The sequence below is a fragment of the Pimephales promelas genome, chromosome 2 (assembly GCF_988280905.1).
Source record: "Pimephales promelas chromosome 2, fPimPro1.hap1.1, whole genome shotgun sequence".
NCBI lineage: Eukaryota > Metazoa > Chordata > Actinopteri > Cypriniformes > Leuciscidae > Pimephales > Pimephales promelas.
The window spans coordinates 5,726,452-5,752,382 of record NC_142770.1 but is presented as its reverse complement, the minus strand read 5'-3'; the positions used below and the strand labels follow the sequence as shown (position 1 = coordinate 5,752,382).

Below are 25,931 nucleotides of genomic sequence, written 5' to 3'. Positions count from 1 at the left end.
CAGCACATTTTACCATCACAAACATCAAATGGACACCGTGAAAAAAAACTGAAAATAAACCAAAATTACAATCAAACTTGTGAAGAAGTGATTTTTCCATGAATGACGATGTTCGATTTAGCTTATTACTTCAAATCAATACACATCAATACAGATAAACGATAAACATATGTGCATACCGCGTGCCTTCTAATCAGGATTCAGGAGACATTAGGAGACATATTCTGATCAAAACTCTTCTTAATTTTACACCTCTCAATTCGCGTGCGACACCTCATGTTTCTCAGTTTCTTTTTTCTTTCCGCGTTCACGCAAATCAAATCACATGACCAGTACGTCTAATGCCACTCATTTTCTCCAGTAGGTGTCATTATTGCCAAACTATCATGCAAATAAAATACAATTCCCAAAAGAGTATTATACAACATTTATAAAACAAAACAAAACAAAACTTTCATATGAAGATGAATATTCAGCAAGAAAATACACTATCTGCGACAGCAACTGTTCAAGTTGTTTAGCTGTTCACACCACACAACACAACGTGATTGGTCCACAACAGGAGATAACTCACAACACGAGTTGACAACGCTACATAGAGATACAACCACGATCGGATGATAAGAGCAAATCATTTTTGACTACAATGAGAGCTGTTTCAGTACTATGGTACGGTCTAAATCCTGAAAATAATCAAAATAAACAACGAGTTTACAACAACTCTACCAAACCATTCTATCTTGTCTACAAACACGCAATAAAACGAACCAGAAATGACGCGAAACAGCACGTGCGCCAAAACCCAACGAAGAAGAGAACACAACACACGAATATGGACGTCAGACAGAAACTTGTGCTGCACACTGTTTGCGCGACGATCTGCTCTTGGAAAAAATGCAAAAGAAGAGAAAAACTAAGATTTACCTGGTTTCCTCGCATTGCTATGATTGGCTGTACTCATGACATCAGGTTGAGTCGCGCGATGGCTCTGGAACTATAGCAGGCTAGATATTTTTCTGGGCTCGGCGACGCGTCTGCGAGCGTTTTCTCTGTGTTGTTGGCTCTTAACAGATTGGCAAGCGACACGCATTCGTCGTCCGCTAATCCCCCGCGATTTGCAGGCGATATAACCCTGACCTGCTGTCGGCGAGCTCAACGATTTGCAAATCGGGCACAAATCGGGCTTAAAATCCTGTAGTGTGAACTTGGCTTACTGTGAATCATACATGGGCTACTGTACTTCCCCACTTTAATAACTCCATAAACATAATCACTTTATGAAACAAACTCAAACCAAAAGCCCAATGATGCCTAAAATAAGTGGACATATTGCAACACTTTAAGAGAGAATACTCTTTAAAATAGCCTTACAATTTATTTTTTTGAGGGGATTCATACCCATATTTAAATGCATGTGTCACTCATAAAACTGTACAGTGATTACATAGACTATGTGATTTTGGTTCGATAATTTTTGTTAATTTTAACATGCGATTTATTTGGACTTCTAAGGTAAGGTATAACATCATAACCTAAAACATCTTTACCGCTGAAAATGCAGTTGTTTCCTTAAGGTTAAAGGGATACTGCACCCAAAAATGAAAATACTTATTTGCAGCTGTATCATACAAATAAATAGTTAAAAAAAAATCATATATTGTGATTTTTAGATTATGTCTCTCATAGCGAACATGCACCTACGCAGACTATTTCAGACCCCTCCATGATTTCTAAGTGGGAGAACTTTATTTTCCTCACTGTATGTATGACTTGTCTTACCTAACCCTAACCCTTCCTCTTACCCCTAGATCAAAAAACGAATTGGGATAGCCCTTCCTCTCACGTGAACGTGCAAAACTAAGGGGAAGGGGTAAGGGGAAGGGGTAAGACAGAGAATTGGGATTCAGCCTTTCTCCTGTTTCAAGGTTGGTGAAATGAAAGAGCATTTAGGTGTTTACGTGGTGCCAGCCTCTAACAAGCACACGCTATTCAAACACAAATGGTCTGAGAGGCAATTGTATGCAAAATAATGTGACTGACAGAGCTCAGTCAGTACCGAGCCATGCTTGCTCACTGTTGAATCACATACAAAGTAGGAGGACATAGCATCAGCTGCATGTGTTAGATCTTGGATTTAGCGCTGTATTTGCTCTTGTCCTGAAATCTGATGTTGAACAATTTTTGTTTCTCAGTCCACTTGCTTTTATTTTATCAATGTTATGAAAGTTGCCACTGTCTTCCAAAATGACAAAATAAAAGTCACAAGAACATTAAAGACAGAGATCCTTCTTTAAATATACACAAATACAAGACCATCATTCAGTGTAAGAAACACTCACTCGTAACCTGTAATATGATGAATCTGCAGCAAATGTCTGTCATTTATTCATTTTGAGATCTTGAAACTTTATAGGTTTGTTTCCAACAGAAATCTGAAATGACAGAGGTGGTTTACACATGTTTTAATTCACAGATAAATGATCAAACTTTCTTATTATGTTTGTTTACAAATGTGCTGATTTTCATATTGACATTTGTTTCACACTGTATTTCTATTTAATTAAATAAAATTTACTGTTGTTGATTTAAATCACGCTTTTGATTCCTTTAGATTAACATTGATATCCACTTTTGGTCACAACTAAATATTTTGTCAGTGTATTAAATCATGGTAAACTCATAAACATGGAATGTGTAGCACCCATTTATATTTCAGTGATTATTGATAAAGCACTTGTGTACAGTACCTACATTGTAAATGCCTTATTTCATTTGATTACAAATAGATAAATTGGGTAACAACTGGGTAAGTACACAGAAATTACGGTGTACGTTTCTGTAATTATAGTGTACTTTCATGTAAGTATAAGCGAACAATATGTTAAGTTTGAGGTAATAAAGGGGTAACAAGCAGATATACAACCTGCAGATAACTGTGTAAGTACACTGAAATTACGATGTACAAGGGAACAATATGTTAAGTTTGGGGTAATAAGGGGGTAACTATACAAGCAAATTATTTAATTGGTTAAAAAATAACAGGTACCTATTCTTTTAATATATTCCAGGCAAAAAATGTACGTCTGTTGTTAATAAAATGTATCACATTTCTGGCTAAATATGTTCTTGTGCAATGTTACAGGGTAATTTTCACATTTGTGGGTTGAAAATTAAACACACACACACACACACACACACACACACACACACACACACACACACACACACACACACACACACACACATATATATATATATATATATATATATATATATATATATATATATATAATTTATTGGCTTTTCTTACAAGATTACTTAATGTTAAATCAAAATAATTATTTTCTGTTATGATTTTAATTTAGACCGTACCTTGTGGTAATTAGAACTTACCTTATCCCATTGAATTGCAATGACACTTAAATGTAAGGGCAAATATACTGTGTAATTAAAACTTTTTTTGTTGTTGTTGTTTTATTTTCTTGATAACAGTACCGGTCTCTGTAATTACAGTGCAAATAGTGTTGTTTCATATTGCTACATAGTAAGTAGCATTTGTTACCCCCTTGTTCTGCGTAGTTACAGGGTAAGTGTAACTCCTGCGGGCTGTAAATTAAAGTGGTGCTTGTTACCCCCTTTTTACCCCAAACTTACATATTGTTCCCTTATACCTACACGGAAGTACACTATATTTACAGAAACGTACATCGTAATTTCAGTGTACTTACGAAGTTATTTGCTGGTTGTATATCTGCTTGTTACTCCTTTATTACCCCAAACTTAACATATTGTTCCCTTATACTTACACGGAAGTACACTATAATTACAGAAACGTACACCGTAATTATTGTGTACTTACCCAGTTGTTTGCGGGTCGTAAAATAAAGTGTTACCTAGATTTTTTTTTAAGTAAATGAAAACAAAAAACAAGCTAGGCGTATAGGATCAGGAGTGAAGAGTAAACACACCTGTGTGTGTTTGTGTGCTCGCATGTACGTGTGTGTGTGTGTGTGTGTGTGTGTGTGTGTGTAATCATGCTCATTCCACATTGCTTTTTTGCTATAGAGCCAGGCCTTCATTTATGTGTGGACATTTTTAGATTCATGCTGGATTTATTGATTTTATTTGACGATTTCAATAAAAATGTTATCTTTTGCAGTCACACCTGTTTGTTTGTTTGTTTGGGTGTGTCTCTGTGTGTATGTGATGTGTGTGTGGTCATGGTCTTTCCACATTGCATTTGTGCTCTCTTACCATACCTTCATTTGTGTGTGAAATTTTTCAGATTTATGCTGGAATTATTTATTTTATTTGCCAATTTCTATAAAAATGCATATATTGGAGTCACATCTGTGTGTTTGTGTGTGTGCGCAAGTGATCATGTTCGTTCCACGTTGCATTTGTGCTCTTGTACCAGTGCTTCATTGTGGTATGGACATTTTCAGATTTATTCTGGATTTATTGAGTTTTATTTATTTATTTATTTTAGGCAAATGAAAAATAAAGAACTTTTTTTTTCGATTTTACCATTCATTTCAATGTGGGGTCATAATGACCCCAAATGTCCCGAGGGTTTATATTTTTTTTGGTTTTATTACATACCTTTTAGAACAGCCGAATCAAGCCCAGTTTTTGTGTGTGTGTGTGTATAGATAATGTAGAAAAACTGACAAAATGAGATGAATGGAACTATGTTTTTTACTATGTAAAAGTCGATTGGGGTCAAATATGACCCCAAAAATCATCAACAAAAACTGATTTTTTTAAAAAAGCTGAAAAAACGACATGTTCTGACCGTAAAATTATCTCCTGTATGAACACAAAACATCAGAGCAACTTCAGAGCATTTAATACTTCAGTCCAAATAATGTGTCTTTATTATTACACACTTTCCATGAAAAACATGAAAAATTGAATAAAAACAAAAATTATAATGTAACAGTAAGTGCTTTAAATAAAGCAAGAATAAAAGCAATATTCTGTAAATGTGTAAAACAATCAAGAGCATAACAAGTTAAATTATACTAAACAGTGAAACTGTCTCTTAAAAACAAGAAAACAGTTTCATCACTATCAGTGCAAACAGCAGACTATAACATCAGCTTCATAATGAATAAAAGCATTCTTCTGTATTTATGCCAAATCAAACAAAAGTCTTCACTTATTAGTTTTTACATCTCAAAAGCACACATGGGTTTGACTTCAAACTCTGTTAATGTGTCTATTGTTACAGTGACTATCAATCATCACTGATGGCAGTGTCACCAAAGGACCGTTTGTTCCGTTCCTTTCCATATCTGTGAGAAAACAAAGAATCACAGAAGCTAAGAAGAGAAAGAAACAGTCTTACGTCTTCATATAACACTGATCCAGCATTGTAATGTACTGTATTAGTTGTGTGATATATATATAAACTAATGAAGCCATATGAACATAAATATTTAATGCTGAGTGTTATCAACAGAGTCAAGGCTCCTGCTGTATTAATTAAAACCGTTTTTTTGGGGGGTTTTTTTTAAATTAAGATTTTCACTTATTGTTCAATTTACTCTCTTAAATTACTAGGAGTGACACTAAAAAAAATCACCAAGGAATTGAAAAAATAAGTGGACTGATTTACATTTAACTACTAGCAGGGCTACCCTTATGCCACGTCATATCACAACTATCTTTCCAGAGTTAATTTTATGTTTTAATAAAATTAATCATGCCATGAAAGAAAGCAGAAGATGCATTTGTGGGAACTAAATCGGGACTAATCGGGAAAATAAAGACCTATAGGCCTATACTTGTTTCAGGTGGACACATCTCCAGTTGATGATAATTATTACGTTAGAGATCTGAGGAAATGCTGATGCAAAACAAACAATTCAAAGTCCCCTAAACTGTCATTGAGGCCTATATGAAGTTGTAATTCTGTTGCCTTAATTGTGGATTTTTTCTTAGCAAAAATAATTTATTCTTGGCTCATTGTTTCTAATGCAGATAATTATTCTACTCTGTATTACAGTATTTACTGCTGTTAAAAAAAAGATGCAGCAATTTTATTTTATGTAAGAAGCTATTTTATGTGTATCTATTTTATGTTTTCAAAAAAGGAGCTTTACAACCTTACCAGAGCTAATTATATTATTAGTAAATTTTAGCATGTTTTAAGCCCCTTTGTCAACTTCAATCATATAAACGTAATTTTCCAACAACAAAAATGTGGCTAGTAAAAGTGCTGCGTGGCTAGTAATTTTGGAAAACCACTAGCCAAATTGGCTAGTGAGCAAAAAAGTTAATGTCAAGCCCTGAATACAAAATATTGTGCAGTGCCTGGTTGTGGAAGACAGTCGCTGCACAAGCTTCCTCTAGGAAGCTTCCAATAGGACTGCATGGACAAACTTTATTTTTAATGACGTTCCAGCTGATGAGGGTAAAACAGTCCGTCTGTTCGCTTCATTTGACTGAGGATTGTTTTGTCAACAAGACTGGATTTGCAGACCGATTAAGAGTAAAGAACGGTGCTGTGCCATCTATATTGGATCTGACAGGAATTGTGCAACACACGGACTCTGGGGCGAATCATTCCGGTTGCCATTTTACAACATTGGACGTAATATGCAAAACTGTTATCCACTCACAGTAGTGGGCGTTTACTTCCAAATCTTCAGTGCGAGACGCCCATAAAAACCGAGGGTTTTTCAGCTAGGCTCAAAACTAGGTAGAAAATAGCCTATTACTTACTCATTTTAATATTTTTGAATGCAAAAACCAAGCGAACATCATAAGTTGACCTCAGACAACAATATAATAATATTTAAAAAGCCAATTCATGACCCCTTTAAGATTAATAAATCCAATAATAACACATTTTGTCACTTTATTTTAGTGTCACTCCTAGTTTGTTACGTTTCAAACAGTGAAGAATCTACTCAAAAGGGAAAATAAATATATTATACACCATATTTAACAATACAATAATTTAATCTGTGAAAACTAAACAAATCTTTCTTTTAAATTGCAAGTTGTTATAGAATATACCATGTGTTATATACAGAAAATGTTTCCTTAAATGTATTACAAGGTTGATATCTAAAAGAAGGTCATTAAAAGGTAGAAAAGTATTTGTAAGAATTCTCTGTAGTGAAGCCAAGAAAAACTGACAAAATTGTAAAGTTAAATTAAAAAGAGATCAAGGTCATCGTTATCATTATATTTGTATTAATGGTGTTAATGTTGTAATGTCTGAATGAACAAGAGGAATGAATCAATCACACATCTTACAGCGTTTATCCATCCTGAGCTGTATTTTGATTTCCTTGCTGGAAACAAACACATATTATAATTTTTTTGTAAATCTTTCATTTTCACTGGCATACTACCTTTGAAAACTGTAGCAAATCATAATTTCATACTCAAAAGCACTTCCTGTATCAATCTGGTATCTGGTAAGCAGATGTACTGATAAACACACCTGTGTAATTCTACTTTTAGAAGGTGAATAAACACAGCCAATCAGATTAGATCATACTGGATGGAGAAAGTGTTCTGACAGTAATTTTAGTCTGTCCTGAAGTTGCTAAATAATCTTATTAGACCAAACATCTTCATTATCTAATTATAAATACATGTCTTGTACCGTTCTTAAATCATTCAGTGTGCAGATTTGTGTACACAGAAGTACCATGTTGCTTTTAATTAATTATACAGTAATTTTATTATTCATTATTTATTATTCTTATTTAAATGCCTAAGCTTATTTTATGTTCAGTTGTCAGAAATGTGTGACCTCTCTATCTCAGGATCTGTCCTGGATATGATGCACTATTACTCTTCAGTCTAAAGTTAAAGAGCTTAAGATCACAGCCATCTGTAATGTTTCTGAATATGTTAAACATATATTTAAATATTTAATATCTTCATTATAGATTAATGAGGGCACATCATACACAGACACAACAAAGGGTGCAATTGCTGCGGAGATCAAACTATAATATCTGCAGTTATGATGTTCAGTTTGAGTTTTCTACACACACACAGATGCAGATCACAGTTCAGTCTCTGCCCTTCTTCTGTTATTGTTTAACAGGATTCACACTTCACTCAGGTTTACTTCCAAATTATGTGAACTGGGTGATACTTGCGTCTACGTCTTTGAGGTTCAGAGTTTTTGCAGCGACGGTAAATCACAACAGCAACTACAGCAATAAATACCAGCAGCAGGAGAGCAATACCAAGACCAATCGCTGCTACATCACCTGAAGACAGAGCTGAACATGTAATGATAAAGAGAGTCATTAGTGCGAATGTGTCTGATAGCACACTATAAACATTAGCATTAGTGTAGATCAGTATAAAAAAAAAATCACTAAAAATTATGAATCTAGATATTAATCCAGTTATCAGATTGTAAGACTTGAGTTACTCACCGGTGACAGTAACACTGAATATTTTGGATGTCTCAGTTGTGCTCATGATCTGTAGTTTATAGAGTCCAGCATTGTCAGGTGTGATGTTTGTGATGGTCAGAGATCCAGTCTGCTTGTCCAGATTCAGTTTCCATTTAAATCTCCCATCAACACCCTCATATGTAGAGAAGAGTCCATCTGCTTTATTAATCTTAGCTATGATTTTATCACCAAAATACCACCGAGCTGTATCGTCTTCTGGTATTACAGTATGAGGTATTAGAGTGACAGAACGTCCCTCCTTCACTGTCACATCAACAGTAAACACACCTGATGGGTAAACATAAATAAAAAAAACATATTTTTGCAGTGCAGCAAATGTTACAGTGCATTTCCCTGATACACAGTGTGTTTTCATTATTACTGAAGTGTAAAATATCTATGAAGTATATTCCCATTAATATTTTCCTTTTTTAGAACACCAGGGTGACCAGGAACATGAAACTGTCCAGTCATGACTTCTTGTATCACATGAGTTTAAATATGAGGAAACACAAAGGCCAAATCCCCTTAATCATCCATCACAATGAGTAAAACCAAAGAATATAGTTCTGATGTGCAGCAAAAGATTGTTGAGCTTCACAAAATAGAAAGTGGATGTAAGAAAAATATCTAAAGAATTGAAAATCCCCACTTTGACCATCAGGGCAATAATCAAGAAGTTCTAATCAACTAAAGATGTTACACACTATAAACATCAGCAATATATAACCTGAGTGAAGATCTGATAATGATAAAGACTGACATTAGTGTGAGTGTGTCTGATCTATAACACACACTATAAACATCAGCACTATATAACCTGAGTGAAGATCTGATACTGTAATGATAAAGACAGACATTAGTGTGAGTGTGTCTGATCTATAACACACACTATAAACATCAGCACTATATAACCTGAGTGAAGATCTGATACTGTAATGATAAAGACAGACATTAGTGTGAGTGTGTCTGATCTATAACACACACTATAAACATCAGCAATATATAACCTGAGTGTAGATCTGATACTGATAAAGACTGACATTAGTGTGAGTGTGTCTGATCTATAACACACACTATAAACATCAGCAATATATAACCTGAGTGAAGATCTGATACTGTAATGATAAAGACAGACATTAGTGTGAGTGTGTCTGATCTATAACACACACTATAAACATCAGCACTATATAACCTGAGTGAAGATCTGATACTGTAATGATAAAGACTGACATTAGTGTGAATGTGTCTGATCCATAACACACACTATAAACATCAGCACTATATAACCTGAGTGTAGATCTGATAATGTAATGATAAAGACAGACATTAGTGTGAGTGTGTCTGATCTATAACACACACTATAAACATCAGCACTATATAACCTGAGTGTAGATCTGATACTGTAATGATAAAGACAGACATTAGTGTGAATGTGTCTGATCTATAACACACACTATAAACATCAGCACTATATAACCTGAGTGTAGATCTGATACTGTAATAATAAAGACAGACATTAGTGTGAGTGTGTCTGATCTATAACACACACTATAAACATCAGCACTATATAACCTGAGTGTAGATCTGATACTGTAATAATAAAGACAGACATTAGTGTGAATGTGTCTGATCTATAACACACACTATAAACATCAGCACTATAAACCTGAGTGAAGATCTGATACTGTAATGATAAAGACAGACATTAGTGTGAATGTGTCTGATCTATAACACACACTATAAACATCAGCACTATATAACCTGAGTAAAGATCTGATACTGTAATGATAAAGACAGACATTAGTGTGAATGTGTCTGATCTATAACACACACTATAAACATCAGCACTATAAACCTGAGTGAAGATCTGATACTGTAATGATAAAGACTGACATTAGTGTGAGTGTGTCTGATCTATAACACACACTATAAACATCAGCACTATATAACCTGAGTAAAGATCTGATACTGTAATAATAAAGACTGACATTAGTGTGAGTGTGTCTGATCTATAACACACACTATAAACATCAGCACTATATAACCTGAGTGAAGATCTGATACTGTAATGATAAAGACAGACATTAGTGTGAGTGTGTCTGATCTATAACACACACTATAAACATCAGCACTATATAACCTGAGTGTAGATCTGATACTGTAATGATAAAGACAGACATTAGTGTGAGTGTGTCTGATCTATAACACACACTATAAACATCAGCACTATATAACCTGAGTGTAGATCTGATACTGTAATAATAAAGACAGACATTAGTGTGAACTGTGAATGTGTCTGATCTATAACTGTCATGACTTCTGTCAATGAGAGACACATAAATGGCGAAATAAAATAAAAAAACACTGAATCTGTGACAGATTCTGTTCTCACTGAAGAATTTAATACACATTTCTCTAATGGAAAAAAATATTAGAAACACAAATCTAAGGTTTGAGAGACAATGTGAATTGTAAATTTCCTTTACAAATTTCGAATTTCTTGCGAACAATGTCTTGTTTAACATGCTTTGTTTGTCAGATGTCCTTCATCAGTTAGATGTATGTATGTTGATTTCATGTCTAAATTGTTCACAGAGCACAGATGTAAATACGATGTAATAATTAGATGTAACAGATGTAATAATATTGATAATGAAAGATCTGATCTACTCACCCTTGACAGTAACACTGATGTTCCTCTGAATGGTGTATGAGCTGCTGCTCATGGTCAGATAATAATCTCCAGAGTCTGTGAGTCTGGATTTAAAGATTATGAGAGATCCATTTCGATTAATAGATAGTTTGTCGTTGGTCCCTGCAATGAGCTGGTCTTTAAACTTCCACATTATCTGATCATTTATCTGTAGGATAAGACCAGTGTGTAAAATGACAGGATCTCCCTCCTTCACTGATACTGTCTTCATTTCACCTGTCAAAGCAACAAACACACATGAAGAACATATGATTACACTAATTTTACACACTTTTTTAATCAAACAGTTCAGTGTTCTGTGGTTAATATACTACTGAAAATGTGCAAATTAAAGATCACAGCTCATTTCCATAAAGACAACGCAATCTACCAAGAGCAGAATAACTCACATAGAGTTGCAGACAAGAGAGATCTAAAAACACAGGAGCAGTGAATTAAAAATAACATGGATCAGCATATGTTATGTTTGTATAACGTCTTTCTCCCATTCCAAATAAACAAACACAAGTGGAGAAAATTCTCTCCTTCTCTCACAAGCTCTTTGTTCGTCACGCCGCCTCTAACAGCGAATATGACATTCCTGTTCCTTGTATTTCATGTGGTTGTTAATAAAAATAAAAAAAAACAAAGACTACTGACGTAGGGAAAAAAAGGAGAAATTTTCAAGTTTTGCCAGACATCACACAACAATCTTATTCAATTCAAATGTCGTAAAATGTCTTATTAATTATTTAATTATTTTCCTACACAAATGAAAAAATTCACGGCCCTTTATAATGATTCTTGTTCTGCGTGATCTGTGTTATCACTGTATGTTCGTGTTCTTGGTCTATAAGAATAAAAAGTATTTTAGTTTAGTAGACTTTGCCTTTCAATAGGCCTAATAAACACATCCTGAGAAATATAAAAAATAAAAAAATAAAAATAAAGACATTCCTGTTCCTGGAGACCTTCCGGCAATGTTCAGCTCCAACCCTGATCAAACACACCTGAAGCAAGAAGATCCTCAGGAGCGCTTGATCATTACAGTGGGCAACAGGATTGGCAGCCGTGGGTTAGGACAGGCTTTTGGGGCATTAAAAACAATAGCAGTAATCAGCTAAACTGTCCAAAAGTGAATAGTGAGAGCTTGCCTTAAGATTTTTCATTAATGACAGGAAAAATCTTAAGGCGATTATGATTTAAAATGCACATAAAAGAGCTTTTTTGTTGTTTTTTTGAATGTTTTCCAGACGAAGCGCTCTTTAACAGGCATTGATGGACGTATGCTCTCTGCTTTTCAAGTGTAAAGATGAGTGTGATGAACTCTGGTTAAGCCCTTCATTGTTTGCTCTCACCTCTTGCAAAAGCTGATCTATTTCATTTTGTACATTTTAATTAAAACAAACCCATTAATATACCCAGTCCTGACGTGATATATAGCCTATAGGTATTAGTGTAATAGGTAAATATTGTTGCTTAAAAAGGTCTTTAATAGCATCAAATGTTAAAACTGTGCAGAAACCCTAAAAAAAAGGACTGATTATCCAGTCCATTAAAGTAGAGGTGACAGTTACATCACTGCATGTATGGTGACAGAAAAACTGTGGTAGCAAGTGTAGGAAAATGGGTACAAAATTATATGTCAGTATTGTATGCCTTGAGCTTTTCTTGCATATAGATGCAGAGTTTTTCCACAAGGAATACAGAGATGTCCAGTCACTTATTTTGGCAGTTTACATTAGTTCAATCCTTGACCAATAGATCTGACAGTGGGTAGGGGTCAGTAAACCTCACCTCATTGCTAAAGGGGTGATTATTGCTTGCATTATTAAAGTAAGTCAAACTGTCTTTTGCTGGGGGGAAAAAACAACAACATTAAAATAAGAATGCCATGAAGGCCAACGTTTGATTTATTTTATACAACTTGAGCCTCACATCTGACTGCTAGTTTCTGACACATTTCTAAAGGTACCCTAACTTTAGCACTCTAGCGGTAAAAAAACAAAACAAAACAAAACTGCAAGTGGCTTTTGGAAGAACATTGTAGCCTGTGTTGTCCCGAATTTCTACAGTCTTCCGCATGACATCAGATGATGACGTCAGAGGGGCTAGATTATTATTATTATTTTTTTGTTTACCTTTCATTTTTTATTTATTTGAATTATTTTTATGTAGTTATTGCAGCATTGTTCGTTAAATGTCTTGAGGATATACTAGTTTCGAATTTATGAAATTCAATTAAATAAAATGACAAATAAAATAAATAAATAAAATAACTAGTAACTGTAACGCGCGTGTATGGCAAGCCGTTTTAGCTTAAATTGTACCCAGCCTTACTCGTCGGAATTGCATTTTTACTAGTAACAATTCAATTAGAGAGCTCTACAATTCAATTCTTACTAGTAACAATTGCAATTAGAGAGCTCTACAAATGAGTTTTTACTAGTCATATTTCTCCATTGACTTCCATTCATTTTTAATTAGAGAGCTCTACAATTGAATTGTTACTAGTAAGAATTAAAATTAGAGAGCTCTACAATTGAATTGTTACTAGTAAGAATTATAATTAGACAGCTCTCTAATTCAGTTTTTACTAGTAAGAATGCAATTGCAGAGCTCTCTAATTTAATTTTTACTAGTAAAAAAACGAATTAAAGATATGCGTAATTGCAGAGCTCTGTAACTGAATTAAAGAACTCTGTAATTGCATTCTTACTAGTAAAAACTGAATTAGAGAGCTCTCTAATTATAATTGTTACTAGTAACAATTGAATTAGAGAGCTCTCTAAATGAATTGCTACTAGTAAGAATCCAATTGAAGAGCTCTTTAATTCAATTCAAGAGCTCTCTAATTGTAATTCTTACTAGTAACAATTCAATTGTAGAGCTCTCTAATTAAAAATGAATGGAAGTCAATGGAGACATATGACTAGTAAAAATTCATTTATTGAGCTCTCTAATTGTAATTGTTACTAGTAAGAATTGAATTGGAGAGCTCTGCAATTCTATTTGTTACTAGTAATACTTGAATTAGAGAGCTCTGAAATTGTATTTTCACTAGTAAGAATTGAATTAGAGAGCTCTCTAATTGTAATTGCTACTAGTAAGAATTGAATTGTAGAGCTCTCTAATTGAATTGTTACTATAGTAACAATTGCATTAAAGAGCTCTCGAATTGAATTAGAGAGATCTCTAATTGTAATTGCTACTAGTAAGAATTGAATTGTAGAGCTCTCTAAATCAGTTTTTACTAGTAATAATTGCATTAAAGAGCTCTCTTAATGTAATTCTTACTAGTAAAAACTGATTTAGAGAGCTCTCTAATGTAATTCTTAGTAAGAATGCAATTGCAGAGCTCTGCAATTCAATTAAAGAGCTCTGCAATTATATTCTTACTAGTAAAAATCGAATTAAAGAGCTCTCTAATCGTAATTGTTATTGGTACGAATTTAATTAGAGACCTCTATAATTGTAATTGCTACTAGTAGGAATTAAATTGTAAAGCTCTCTAATTGAATTCTTACTGGTAAAAATGCAATAATGACGAGTAAGGCTGGGTACAATTTAAGCTAAAACGGCTTGCCATACGCGTGAGTTATCCTCTGCTTATAGTTCTTACCCAGCGCTGTTCCGTGGGTTCTTGGCCTCGCTCTGTTATCACCACAATAAGGAGGGCACTGACAAACAGCTCCGGTGACTACAACACTTATTGAACATCACAACATCGTGAAATGGCCACCACAGCCGATTACATAATGCATCTCGTCTGTTCCATCCTATCTCTGAACCCCACTACAACTGTTTCCCGCGCTCTAACTCGCGGGGCTCCGTTCTCGCGATATTATCCCAAATCCTATTTAAAGTCATAGAACATAACCCTTACATTTCACTTCCTACATAACTAAAAATAAATAAAACACTTTTTGTAATCAATCTTTTCCACCCATTTTACAGCCGACAACTTCGAACACTGAAGAAAACAATAAGAAAACTAACCAGAGGCTTCAACACTGCTTTTCCTTTTTGTGTTTAAAAATATATTTTACATTAATTATTTTACATCATGTAGATTGTGACTCAAACTGTGTTTAGCTTTGCAGTTCATATTATAGACTAGTCTAATTTGCATTTGTGTAGCTATATTGTGTAAAATATTTACAGTAGGCTAAGTGCTGTTTTATGTGTAAATGGACTGCATGGAAAAAAGCTTTCCCTCATTTTTTATGTATGATTACATTTTTATGATAGTGCATGTCAATTAATTTGGATTATGTTTTACTCATACGGTTGTACATGATCTTGCATAAAACAAAGTAATATTTTGTTGTAGATATTCATATGATGCAGAAAAATCGGAAAATGTTAGGGAATGTGTGAGCTAAAATACATGGATGGCATCTCTCCTCAAAAAAGGGAAACCTGTGTCCCAAATCTGAAGGATTCAATGAGTTTACTATACAAAACACTGTAACATTTATTACCTGTGCAATTTCTATTTTAAACCAATATAATCTCAATATAATCCCATATATAGGCAAATAATGTTGCTTTCTTTCCTTACATTATTCTCATCTCTGCTGTCTGTACATCAGCTCTTGCTATAGCATATCAAAAGTAAAATCCATTATAGAGTAAACCTGCCTGAGTTATCCTGCCCTCCTCAGCTCCACTGTTTAGTACAGTACTTCAGTCATGTGTTTACTATGGGGCACAAAGTTTCTCCTCCAGGGGCGCTTCATGTCTCAGAAAGATGAATTACATTGAGCAACATTGAAATATGAGAATGATATTAGTCTTAGGAGGTCTTTGTATGGCAAAAGAATAAACATTGTTGACTGGCAGTACATCTACACAGATGGAAATCTGCCCCAGAAAATAATTAAATAAATTGACTTGCGCATCTTGACATTAAAATTCTAATTAATTTACTTTGAACTTTAGTGTTAATTTGAGCATTAATTGTTCACTAAAATCTAAATATAATAATTATAGAATCTGACAGAATACACATTTGTAGAAAGTTTGATCTACTCACCACTAATTTTAATATGTAATTTCCTTTGTAAGATCATACTGCTGGTTTCGATCTTCAATTCATATTCTCCAGACTGATCTGTTTGGATGTTTGTGATGGTGAGATCTCGGTGTTTATTGTCCAGATCAATGTTACTCCATCTCTTGTCATCAGGGCCGTTTAACTCTTGATCTCCAAACTTCCACTGTATCTGATCACCAGTAACACCACTGTGTAGAGTGACAGTATCTCCCTTCAGCACTGATAGTGACTTCACATCTGTCACAGTAACAAACACACGAGGAGAAGAAACAGTTTAAAACAGATCAAGCTTATAATGCTTCAGATCTAGAAGTCAGAGATGCTGAACATCTTTTACTCAGTAGATGCTGCTCTTGCTTTTCTTTTGCTCTCTGTTTTTGTTGAATTGATTTCTGAATCTGCCTATATAAGGGCTGTTTTGAGTTATGAAGTTTGCACTCTTCAGTCGTTGCAGTTTAAATAAGTAAGCTCATCGGAAACTGTTTTGTTTTTGCATATATTTACACTCTTTGTTGTGTTTTCCTACTTTTATCACTAAAGTTTCTTCCTTTTGTCCCTGTGGCGATTGAAACTGTTTGTATCTTTCTGAATGAGTCCTTACATTAATCCCAAACTTGGTGTTTTATGAAACAATGTGTTTTATGATGTAAAATGCATGATAACTATTTCATAATTGGCACTATAGATCTAGGTCACGAATCAAATGTAAGTAGTGACAGAACTTTTTACAAAATGTCCTGAATTTGCAGACTCTGGTGTCAGTGAACATCTTTTGATCTTTGCCTATGAGCTGTTAAAGAAAGAAGCTATTTGTAAATGGTTTAATTGTTTTTAAGATATGTTTTAAAGTCATGACGATTTTTTTTCCCCTTTTTTCTTTTATTCTTTTTTAATAATGTTGTGCTGTCTATCCTGGCCAGGTCACTTCTGTAAGAGATTTTTAATCTCAGAAAATTTTATCTGGCAATAATAAACAATAAGAGTAAAGGAGTGTCATTGATTATGTGACTTTACAGACGGCATGAAGCTCAACATTTTCTTAAGATCGTCTCAGATCAAATATATTCATTGTGGAGCGTCATCTATTATCAGTCTTATTAATGTGTCTCATAAAACACTGCATTAAATATTAATAAGCAGTGTCTCCCTAACAACAACTCTAATCTGTGTGAGCTTTGTTACTGTTTACTATCACCGAAACAGGAATAGTAAAATATATAAAAGGAAGTAATGTAAAAGAGAGACATGATCAGATTAAACAAAACAATAAAAGAGTATGGTCATTTATATGTCTTGTTTAATCTGTTTAAATTGTGAAAATAACTCTAGATTGCTCTTTGCTGTACATCTCTGAAGCATCAATGTTATAGTTCTGTCAATAGATAACATTTCACTACACATCTTTCATTTTTTACACATTATTCTCTTAACTTAAACTCATTGCTGCTTTTTGTTAATTGACTAAAAAAATCAGGTTTTGGAGAATAAACCTCTGATTATTCCACATCATCTAAACTGTTCTCAGAAAATGAATATAGATTTTAATCCAGTTATCAGATTGTAAGACTTGAGTACTCACCGGTGACAGTAACACTGAATATTTTGAATGTCTCATCTGTGCTGTTCTTGATGTTTAGTGTATAGGGTCCAGCATGGTCAGATGTGATGTTTGTGATGGTCAGAGATCCAGTCTGCTGTTCCAGATTAAGACAGTTTTTGAATCTCCCATCATCACCTTCAGATGTTGAGAAGTTTTCAGCTGTTATTTTTTTCGCTATGATTATATCATTAAACTTCCAATTAGCTGAATCATTTTTTTTTATTTCAGCTTGATGTTTTAGAGTGACAGAATCCCCCTTCATCACTGTCACATCAACACCAAACACACCTGATGGGGGAAAACATAAAAGATGTTAATTCTTGATCAAGCCAGACATTTTTACAGTGCCGCAAATGAAAAACCATGTTATACAGTATTTTTCATTATTACTGAAGTGCTTTCTACGGCTGAAACTGAGAGAGTCTCTTACTGCTGTGCTTGAATCACATATCGTATATTTCCCCAATACCCATTTCAAATAAACATTTACCATAAAACACACTTTACATTTTATATAGTCTCATGTAAGGATATTGTTTTGAATAGCCTCCATTTCACACTTACATCAGTGTTGTGTCTCCTGAAAATGATCCTGATGTGACTTGTAATTTCAACATTAAACATAAATTGTAAAACATATGTGGCTGTATGTGGAAGATCACATGCAACACTCAAACAAAACACACAAAATAAATAAAATTAAAAGTGCAGCCTGGAAGCACTGGATTTTAAAAAAATGCAATTAACCAAAATTAAATGTTATTTTAAAAATGTTAAATGTTCCTTATAATTGAATAGCATATAAATATATCCATCCATAAAGAATGTTTTAAGGTTCTTATAGAGAAGACCAGAGAGTGTAGTTTGGGTGAGTTCAGCACCATCACTTCAACTTAGAAATGAAGAACAGAATTCAATCAGTCATGCATGAACACCAGCATTCTCACATCACAGTAAAGGCCATAACCAACCCCGCTGTGTATTACCTATTTTAAACCTAGCTTACTGACGTTTCAAAACGGTGCTGTGTTTGAACCAACAAGACAGTGATTAAGGCAATATATAGTTAGATTTGGAAACGTATACATCCAACTCGGAAACCGAAAAAATCTATGATGAAAAAATTTACTTTCATGGTGTCAAAACAATCTTTGTCCAGTATCTTCACGAAATATAATCAAAACTTTCCGCAAATTCGCGGGAGACCGTCTTCTGGCAGCAAGAGAAAAAAAGCGGAAAGACGGCCGGTTTGATCCTGACGAAATATGTTAAAAGTCCGTGTTACATTTAACCCCGCGTTAGGTTTTGCCCCGCGCTCCCCCAATGACTAGATGTTTTGAAGGGTAAAACTACTGCACTATTTAATAATTTTGAGCAACATGGCATAAGAAAATTTACTATGCCAATTGAATGCACCAAAGCAATCGCAACTTGAGAAAATGCTTTTATAATGTGAACAAGTGACTATAAACGATGTGGAGGTTGAACAAGTAGTTTTGATCATTTAATTTCTGATCTGAGTAATGCACCAAAGCGACTGAGAAAAACTGTAATGTGCACCTGCTGTTGTTGATTCTGAGCCGCACCCGACAGAAGAAACACAGACACTTGCCTAAAGAGATTCAGCCTAATGTTACTTGTGATTTGTATTCCGCTAAAACAGTAGCCAATATAAGGTTATTATTGATGTTATTATTCACCAATAAATAAATAAATAAATAAAATGTGATGTGCAGAGACTATTATAGGTCGTCAGCGCTCTCTAGTGTTCACTAGCCAACCAAACACACACGCACGCAGATGCACGAACAAACTTACCCCCCAAATTCCCATTAAAATGGTATTGCCACTTTAACACGATTTATCACAACGTCTATTTGTAGAAAAGTTATAGCAGTTTAATAAGAACAAATGAAGAGTTCAGATGCAAAAGCCTCTAAATGCCATTTGAAATTTTCTTCTTTAATGATGATTTTTATCAAACTTGTATATTTAAGTTCAGTAATTTCACTTAAATAACAATTAATAGGTAATTATCATTGCCATTTAAGTGAAATCACTGAACTTAAATATACAAGCTTGATAAAAATTATCATTCTATAAGAAAATTTCAAATGGCACTTAGAGGCTTTTGCATCTGAACTCTTCAAATAGTGACACACGCAAATTAGATGACAAAAGCACATGGGCATTTTCTATTTCCGCTTTATATAGAAAACGATTGAAACCGAAAGTGGAAATTAACGTGACTCACCTTCCACGAGCAATAAAACCCCCCAAAATGAGAAAGTATTCCTCATGCTGTTGCTGCCGACCGCATCCAAGCTGAATGATGGAAGTTATGCAGGATGATGATGGAGTAGTAGCAACAGCAAACCGACCGGGTCACGTGATTTCTAAGAAAGAGTGAGTTATATCATCATTCAAAGCGGTCCAAACAGTCTAGCTACTGTCCAAAGGAAGAAAAGAAAAAAAAAAACGGTCGCCTCTGCTTGAGCGTTACTGCAGCTGTGAGGTCAACACCAGTCCGTGATGTTGATCTAAATACAAGGGCTTTTAAAACATTTGAAATTATTGAACTTATTGAACTTATTAATTGAACCTAATAAGACATAACAATACAAAAAAAAAAAAAAAAAAACACAAAAGTGGTGTCCCAAAATGAATTAAGTTACATGCCATGCTCAGTTTTCTTGAAGGCCTATTTAGTTTAATACTTACCACCATAAACAGGAAAAAATAGTTAGTTTCCTCTGCCTATATGGCCCAAGATGCTGCATAGACCCAATAGGACAAGAGGTATGGAGAATTGGTGGATGGATGGCTGGAATAACAATCATGCAGAATGTTACAACAAAATGAACTAAAGCAATGTTTAAGTAACTCTAAGAACATTTAAGGGTCAGTTTGAGTCTCTTGAGACAGATCTGTCAAACTAACATGTGGTCTAGGAGAACTCAAAATGACAAAACTAAAGTTCAGTCAATAATGAGAAGAGAAAATAAGCACACAAACAGAATTAAAGTGTAAACTTCTGTCAAGACAGTTCCTCTGTCCATTGATCTTCTTCTGTGAGGTTTGGAAATGAGGGAGAGTATCTCTGTTATTCTCGAGATGAGGCCTTTAACCTCAGAGAAGAGAAGATGCTGAAATAAACCACAAGAACTGAGACAAACATTAGCTTCAGATCAGAGAACAGATATCAGTTTAAGATTATTTACATCCAATGGGTACAAGAATCTTTATCTTAAAACAACTTAACATGATTATAGGTCTCTTTTTGACTATTAGAAAAACCTAAAGTGATTAAAAAGGTGTGAAATTAGAAGTAAAATGAAGAACCGAAAGGCCTCAGATGATAACACATTTTTTTAATGAATTTTCACAGGATGTGTGAGTTTCCATATTTAGTGTGTATGAAGGGCATTTTCTTCATCTGATGTTTTTAATTTTTGGCAAGAAACCTTGCACAATGCGGAAATTCAAAAACTGTCTCAATTAGGCTACTTTTAATTCACCATTTTCTGTGCTGCACAATTACAATTAGATGCAAACATTATTTGCAACGTCGGTTTTATTAACCTACTTAGAAGTTTAATGAACTGGGTGGATTTCTTTAAGAAAAACCGGACCAAGAGTTCTGAAACTCACTCTCTAAAAGTCTCATTGGTTTAGAATAGATGTCTACGTCATCACCCTGGTTCATGACCACAGGCGCGCACACTCAACGCTCGCAAAGTGTTGCAGTAGCGGATCTGTGAAGCATTCACCAAAAAAAAAAAAAAAAAAAAAACAAATCATAATCTTAATTTTAAAATAACACCATATTTTCGGATTTGTTATTTGACAATTTGAGACTGGGAAAATGATTCACATGTTTCTTTTGCTCGTTTTGTGGTGTCTAGATGGTAAGTTTAGGCTATTTTTTTTCAATAACAATGATATCACAAAGTTGCATACTTCACACAATAGTACTAGCTACTTCTTACGGTAAGAAGATTTAAATCCGTGTAATCTTGTTCAGCAGGTGTTTTTCAGGTTGAATCACATGAAGTTCACTCAGTCATGCTGGGAGACTCTGTCACTCTGGACTGTAATGTTTCTGAAACACAGCTGGCGGATGAGATCGAGTGGAGGTTTAACAGCAGTCGCATAGCAATTTACTTGGGCAATCCAAACTATTATGATGAGAGATTCAAAGACAGACTTAAGTTGGAGAGAAACGGACGTCTTACCATCAACGACACCAGAGCCACAGACACGGGAGTCTATAAACTTAGTATGATTATCAATAATAAGGAGTTAATAAAGACTTTCAGTGTTACTGTTTACGGTATGTAGTAATTTATATATATAGGCTGTCCTTCTCATATTGTAAATGACACTAAATTGTTCTTATAATTATCAATTTGAAGATGGTTTTTATATGGGACATTACAACTAGGCCTACATTTCAAGCTGTAGCCTACACTGTACGTCTAAAAACAATTGATTCCATTCAATTGGCCAGACACGAAGGTGATATTCATTATTCGACCACCAGAGGCCGTAGGCCTACACCGTATTGAAAAGCTTCGCATACTGTACCCTAAAATAAACACACATTCATTCACCTTTCTCGCTCGGTGACAGGGTCTTTCGCACTGGAGGAAACGTTTTTATAATTCTTATAACTATTGGCGGAAGTACCGGCGTTTCTTTTCGCATGTTCGCAGCATAGACTGTAAAGGTTCGCAGTCACCCCTAGGAAATGGGTATTCAGTATCATCCAGCTGCAGACCCGCAGCACCAGCCTCAGACCGGAAGCATGACGAATGTCACATTATGACCCACAAGGGGTAAATAATCAGGCGCAAGGCGGTAGTGCAGCTTCAATCAACAGGCACATTTGTTTTATTATAAGATATAACAGACCCAATATGTGCAAATACGCACAAAGAAATAATTACAAACATACTACTACAAATTCATACTTGATAGAACATACTTTTTTTTTTTTAAGTAGCCTAATATTTATTCAAAATAGCCTACTCAAGAGAGAATGTCATTTCGGTCACAGCATTCTTTTGGACTTAAAATGACAAATTTCATTGAGAATCCCACCAGTGGCCTAAACACGAATCTGTTCAATCTGTTCAGTATTGTCGTTAAATATTGTAGATAACAGTACATTTAAAATCTGTACCTCCTCATCTATAAAAAAAATGACACGTGTTATTAGCGCTATAGTAATAGAATAAGGGTCTTATCAAGCGAAACGATTAGTCATTTAAAAAATAAATTAAAAAGTTTAAGTTTTATAGCTAAGCACAAATGCTCGCTTGCTCTGTCCAGTGATGAGCGTTTGTGAGTCTCCTGTTTGAACTCGTTCATCAAAATGAACAAATCTTTTTCCTAGATAAGACCCGTATCGTCTTTTTTTTTTTTTTTAAAGTAAACTACTCCTTTAATTCAGGGCTGTTGTAGAAGATGTGCTGTTTTTGGGAGGCTCCAAGAACCCCTGCATTTATTTTTGTTATTATTTTATATTTTTGCAGCTCCATTACCCATTCCTGTCATTACCAGTGTCATTTCCCAGTGTTCTTCGTCATCAGAAAGTTCATCAAGACCAACATGTGTCCTGTTGTGTTCAGTGTTGAATGTGAGTCATGTGACTCTCTCCTGGTATAAAGGAATGAGTGTATTGTCCAGCATCAGTGTGTCTGATCTCAGCATCAGTCTCTCTCTACCTCTGGATGTGGAATATAACAACACTTACAGCTGTGTGATCAACAATCCTGTCAGCAACCAGACCAAACACGTCTGCATTACCGATCTCTGTCGGATGTGTTCAGGTACGTTAGCTGTGAAATTATTTATTTACTTAACCAATCTCTGTCACGGTACATTAGTATGATATTGGTGTATATTTACTGAGTCAAAACATTTTTTTTCTTTCTTCAGATGAAGTCAGTTTTTGTGAAAGCACTGAAGCTGTGATCCGATTGGTCGGCACTGCTCTGGTGGGTCTGGCTGCTGCGGCTGCGTTTATTGTGCTTGTTTATGACATCAGATTAAGAAGAGTTGAACTGGACAGACATCAGACCCATAGTGATGGATCTGATACTCTAAAACAAGAATAAGCAGTCTTTTTGTTTTACTTTTTTTTTGTTATTACATTTAAATTTACATTTATTCATTTAGCGGACCTTTTTATCCAAAGCGACTTACAATTGCTATAAATGTCAAAGGTCACACGCCTCTGCGCCATCACCACCCCACAATTGTTGCAGTTTGCATGATGACCAAAAAAAAAAAAAAAAATGGATGCAATTTGTTTTAATGCTATGTAGGCCTATAATATACCAAAAATTGAAATAGAACTATAACCATGCTGTGCTTAAAATAAAGTAGTGAATTCAGATTTTTGTGTATGATTTCTTTTCTTTTTTTTTTTGCATGTAATTTGTAATTTTATGTTTTATTTGGTCAAATTAGAAATCATGTTCGCCTGCAGCTCTATAGCTCTGAAACCGTACAGAGAAAAAAACACTCTTCAGATACAGGACATGTCAAAAGATGCTAGTAACAGGGAAAAGAAAACACTCGGCAAAACGCCACAATCAAAGTGGAAGCAAACACACGACAACAAAACAACCGCCCGCGATAGATCGGTCCTCTTCCTCTTTGCAATAAGAAAAGCACGCATATAAAAAACCTCTTCATTCCAGTAACAAGTGCTTCTGGCTTGGTCTCTTATTTATACACAACTTTTCCCCAGACTCATATTTCATATTAAACAATTGTAATATTCTCTTTAAAAACAAGTCCTATTTTTTTTTAAAAAAAACTGGCATGAGAACAATTTTACTTTTGTATAGTATAGTATTACTTTAGTATTTATCTGCTCTAATATTGTTAACAAAGCGAGGAAAACATTGTCTTGTGCTCTCCTCAAAATCCCTGTTCAAAGTTGTTGCATTTTATTGTCCTAACATGCTCTAACTGTTTGTATCTCCTTTATGTATTTGATTATCCTCTCATCTATTATTACAATTGCTAAATTGTGAAATAATCTGGCAATATTTTGTAGCCTATATTCACCAATCTCCACCCTATGATCTGAGAGCACAGTATGTAAAGCATACACGCACACTCCAAATATAGCCTATATGTCTAACATTCAATAGTCTATCGCAGAAAATACGGTACTGGTATTGCCATCATGCCATAAATGACTAATTACACAGTCGAGCCGCTGTCCTGCAGAGTTTAGTTAGCTCAAACGCAACTGAACCAGATAGTTCAGGAAACAGACAGGTGAGTTTTTATTTATTTATTTTTTTATCAGAGTTGGAGTGAAACTCTGAAAGTGGACCTCCAGACTGACATTGCCTAAACAGAGCTGTTATTCTATTATAAATATATCATCAGCTTCCTGAGCTAAATCTCAGACCTATTTAACCCCGTATTTGCTATTGTCCTGAAACTGATGTTAAACAATTTTTGTTTCCACAGTCCACTTGCTTTTATACCCATGCCTCTGCAGTAAATGCCATCTTTTGTGTGTTGCAGGCAATGATGAGTTTCAATAACAACTGATTGTCTGATCAACAACAAATCTTTTTTTTAATTGTATTTGAAAACATTTTGTTTTCTTTTTTTAAGTGCATTCATAAATGATTCTTTGCAACAGCAAATAATTTCCAACTTCATGCAGGCCTAATTGAGGCTACTTTTAAAATCACTGAACATCAGTAGCATATGCCTAACCACAAGTCAACAAAACATGCTTAAAGGGATGCACATCAAAATGAAAATTCTGTCATCATATACTCACCCTCAAGATGTTTCAAACCTGTATGAATTTCTATCTTCTGCTGAACACAAAGGAATATATTTTGATGTCAGTAACCAAACAGTAAACTGGTCCCATTGACTTACTAAAAAATACTATGGAAATTAATGGTTCCAATTAACTGTTTGGTTACTGACATTCTTCAAAATATATTCCTTTGTGTTCAGCAGAAGAAAGAAATTCATAAAGGTTGGAAACAACTTGAGTGTGAGGCCTATATGATGACAGAATTTTCATTTTGAAGTGAACTATCCCTTTAACGTGTAATCGAAGCAGCCGACGACGACACGTGACGGCTGAAAAAG

General features: G+C 34.6%; 2 protein-coding genes across 4 annotated transcripts; one reads left to right on the top strand and one right to left on the bottom strand.

Moving 5' to 3' along the window:
• Positions 1 to 4,832: 4,832 nt before the first annotated feature.
• On the bottom strand, positions 4,833 to 21,464 carry LOC120475687 (uncharacterized). 3 transcript variants are annotated; one of them, XM_089121011.1, is made up of 8 exons: positions 20,511 to 21,464; positions 20,044 to 20,185; positions 17,769 to 18,077; positions 16,169 to 16,426; positions 11,113 to 11,367; positions 8,415 to 8,723; positions 7,270 to 8,255; positions 4,833 to 5,297 (listed from the first exon to the last, which is right to left on the bottom strand). In XM_089121011.1, exons 2-7 carry the CDS (start codon positions 20,087 to 20,089, stop codon positions 8,095 to 8,097), a joined length of 1,338 nt encoding a protein of 445 aa, XP_088977137.1. In that variant the 5' UTR covers positions 20,090 to 20,185; positions 20,511 to 21,464; the 3' UTR covers positions 4,833 to 5,297; positions 7,270 to 8,094. The 3 variants fall into 3 exon arrangements, with proteins under 3 accessions (XP_088977137.1, XP_088977146.1, XP_088977142.1); XM_089121020.1 differs by lacking the exon at positions 16,169 to 16,426 and having other exon boundaries at positions 20,511 to 20,856; XM_089121016.1 differs by lacking the exon at positions 20,511 to 21,464 and having other exon boundaries at positions 20,044 to 20,230.
• A 357-nt stretch (positions 21,465 to 21,821) lies between these two features.
• On the top strand, positions 21,822 to 24,066 carry LOC148995767 (SLAM family member 5-like). Its single transcript, XM_089121724.1, has 3 exons — positions 21,822 to 22,122; positions 23,327 to 23,623; positions 23,733 to 24,066. The coding sequence occupies exons 1-3, from the start codon at positions 21,855 to 21,857 to the stop codon at positions 23,909 to 23,911; spliced, it is 744 nt and encodes a 247-aa protein (XP_088977850.1). The 5' UTR covers positions 21,822 to 21,854; the 3' UTR covers positions 23,912 to 24,066.
• The last annotated feature ends 1,865 nt before the right edge of the window (positions 24,067 to 25,931 follow it).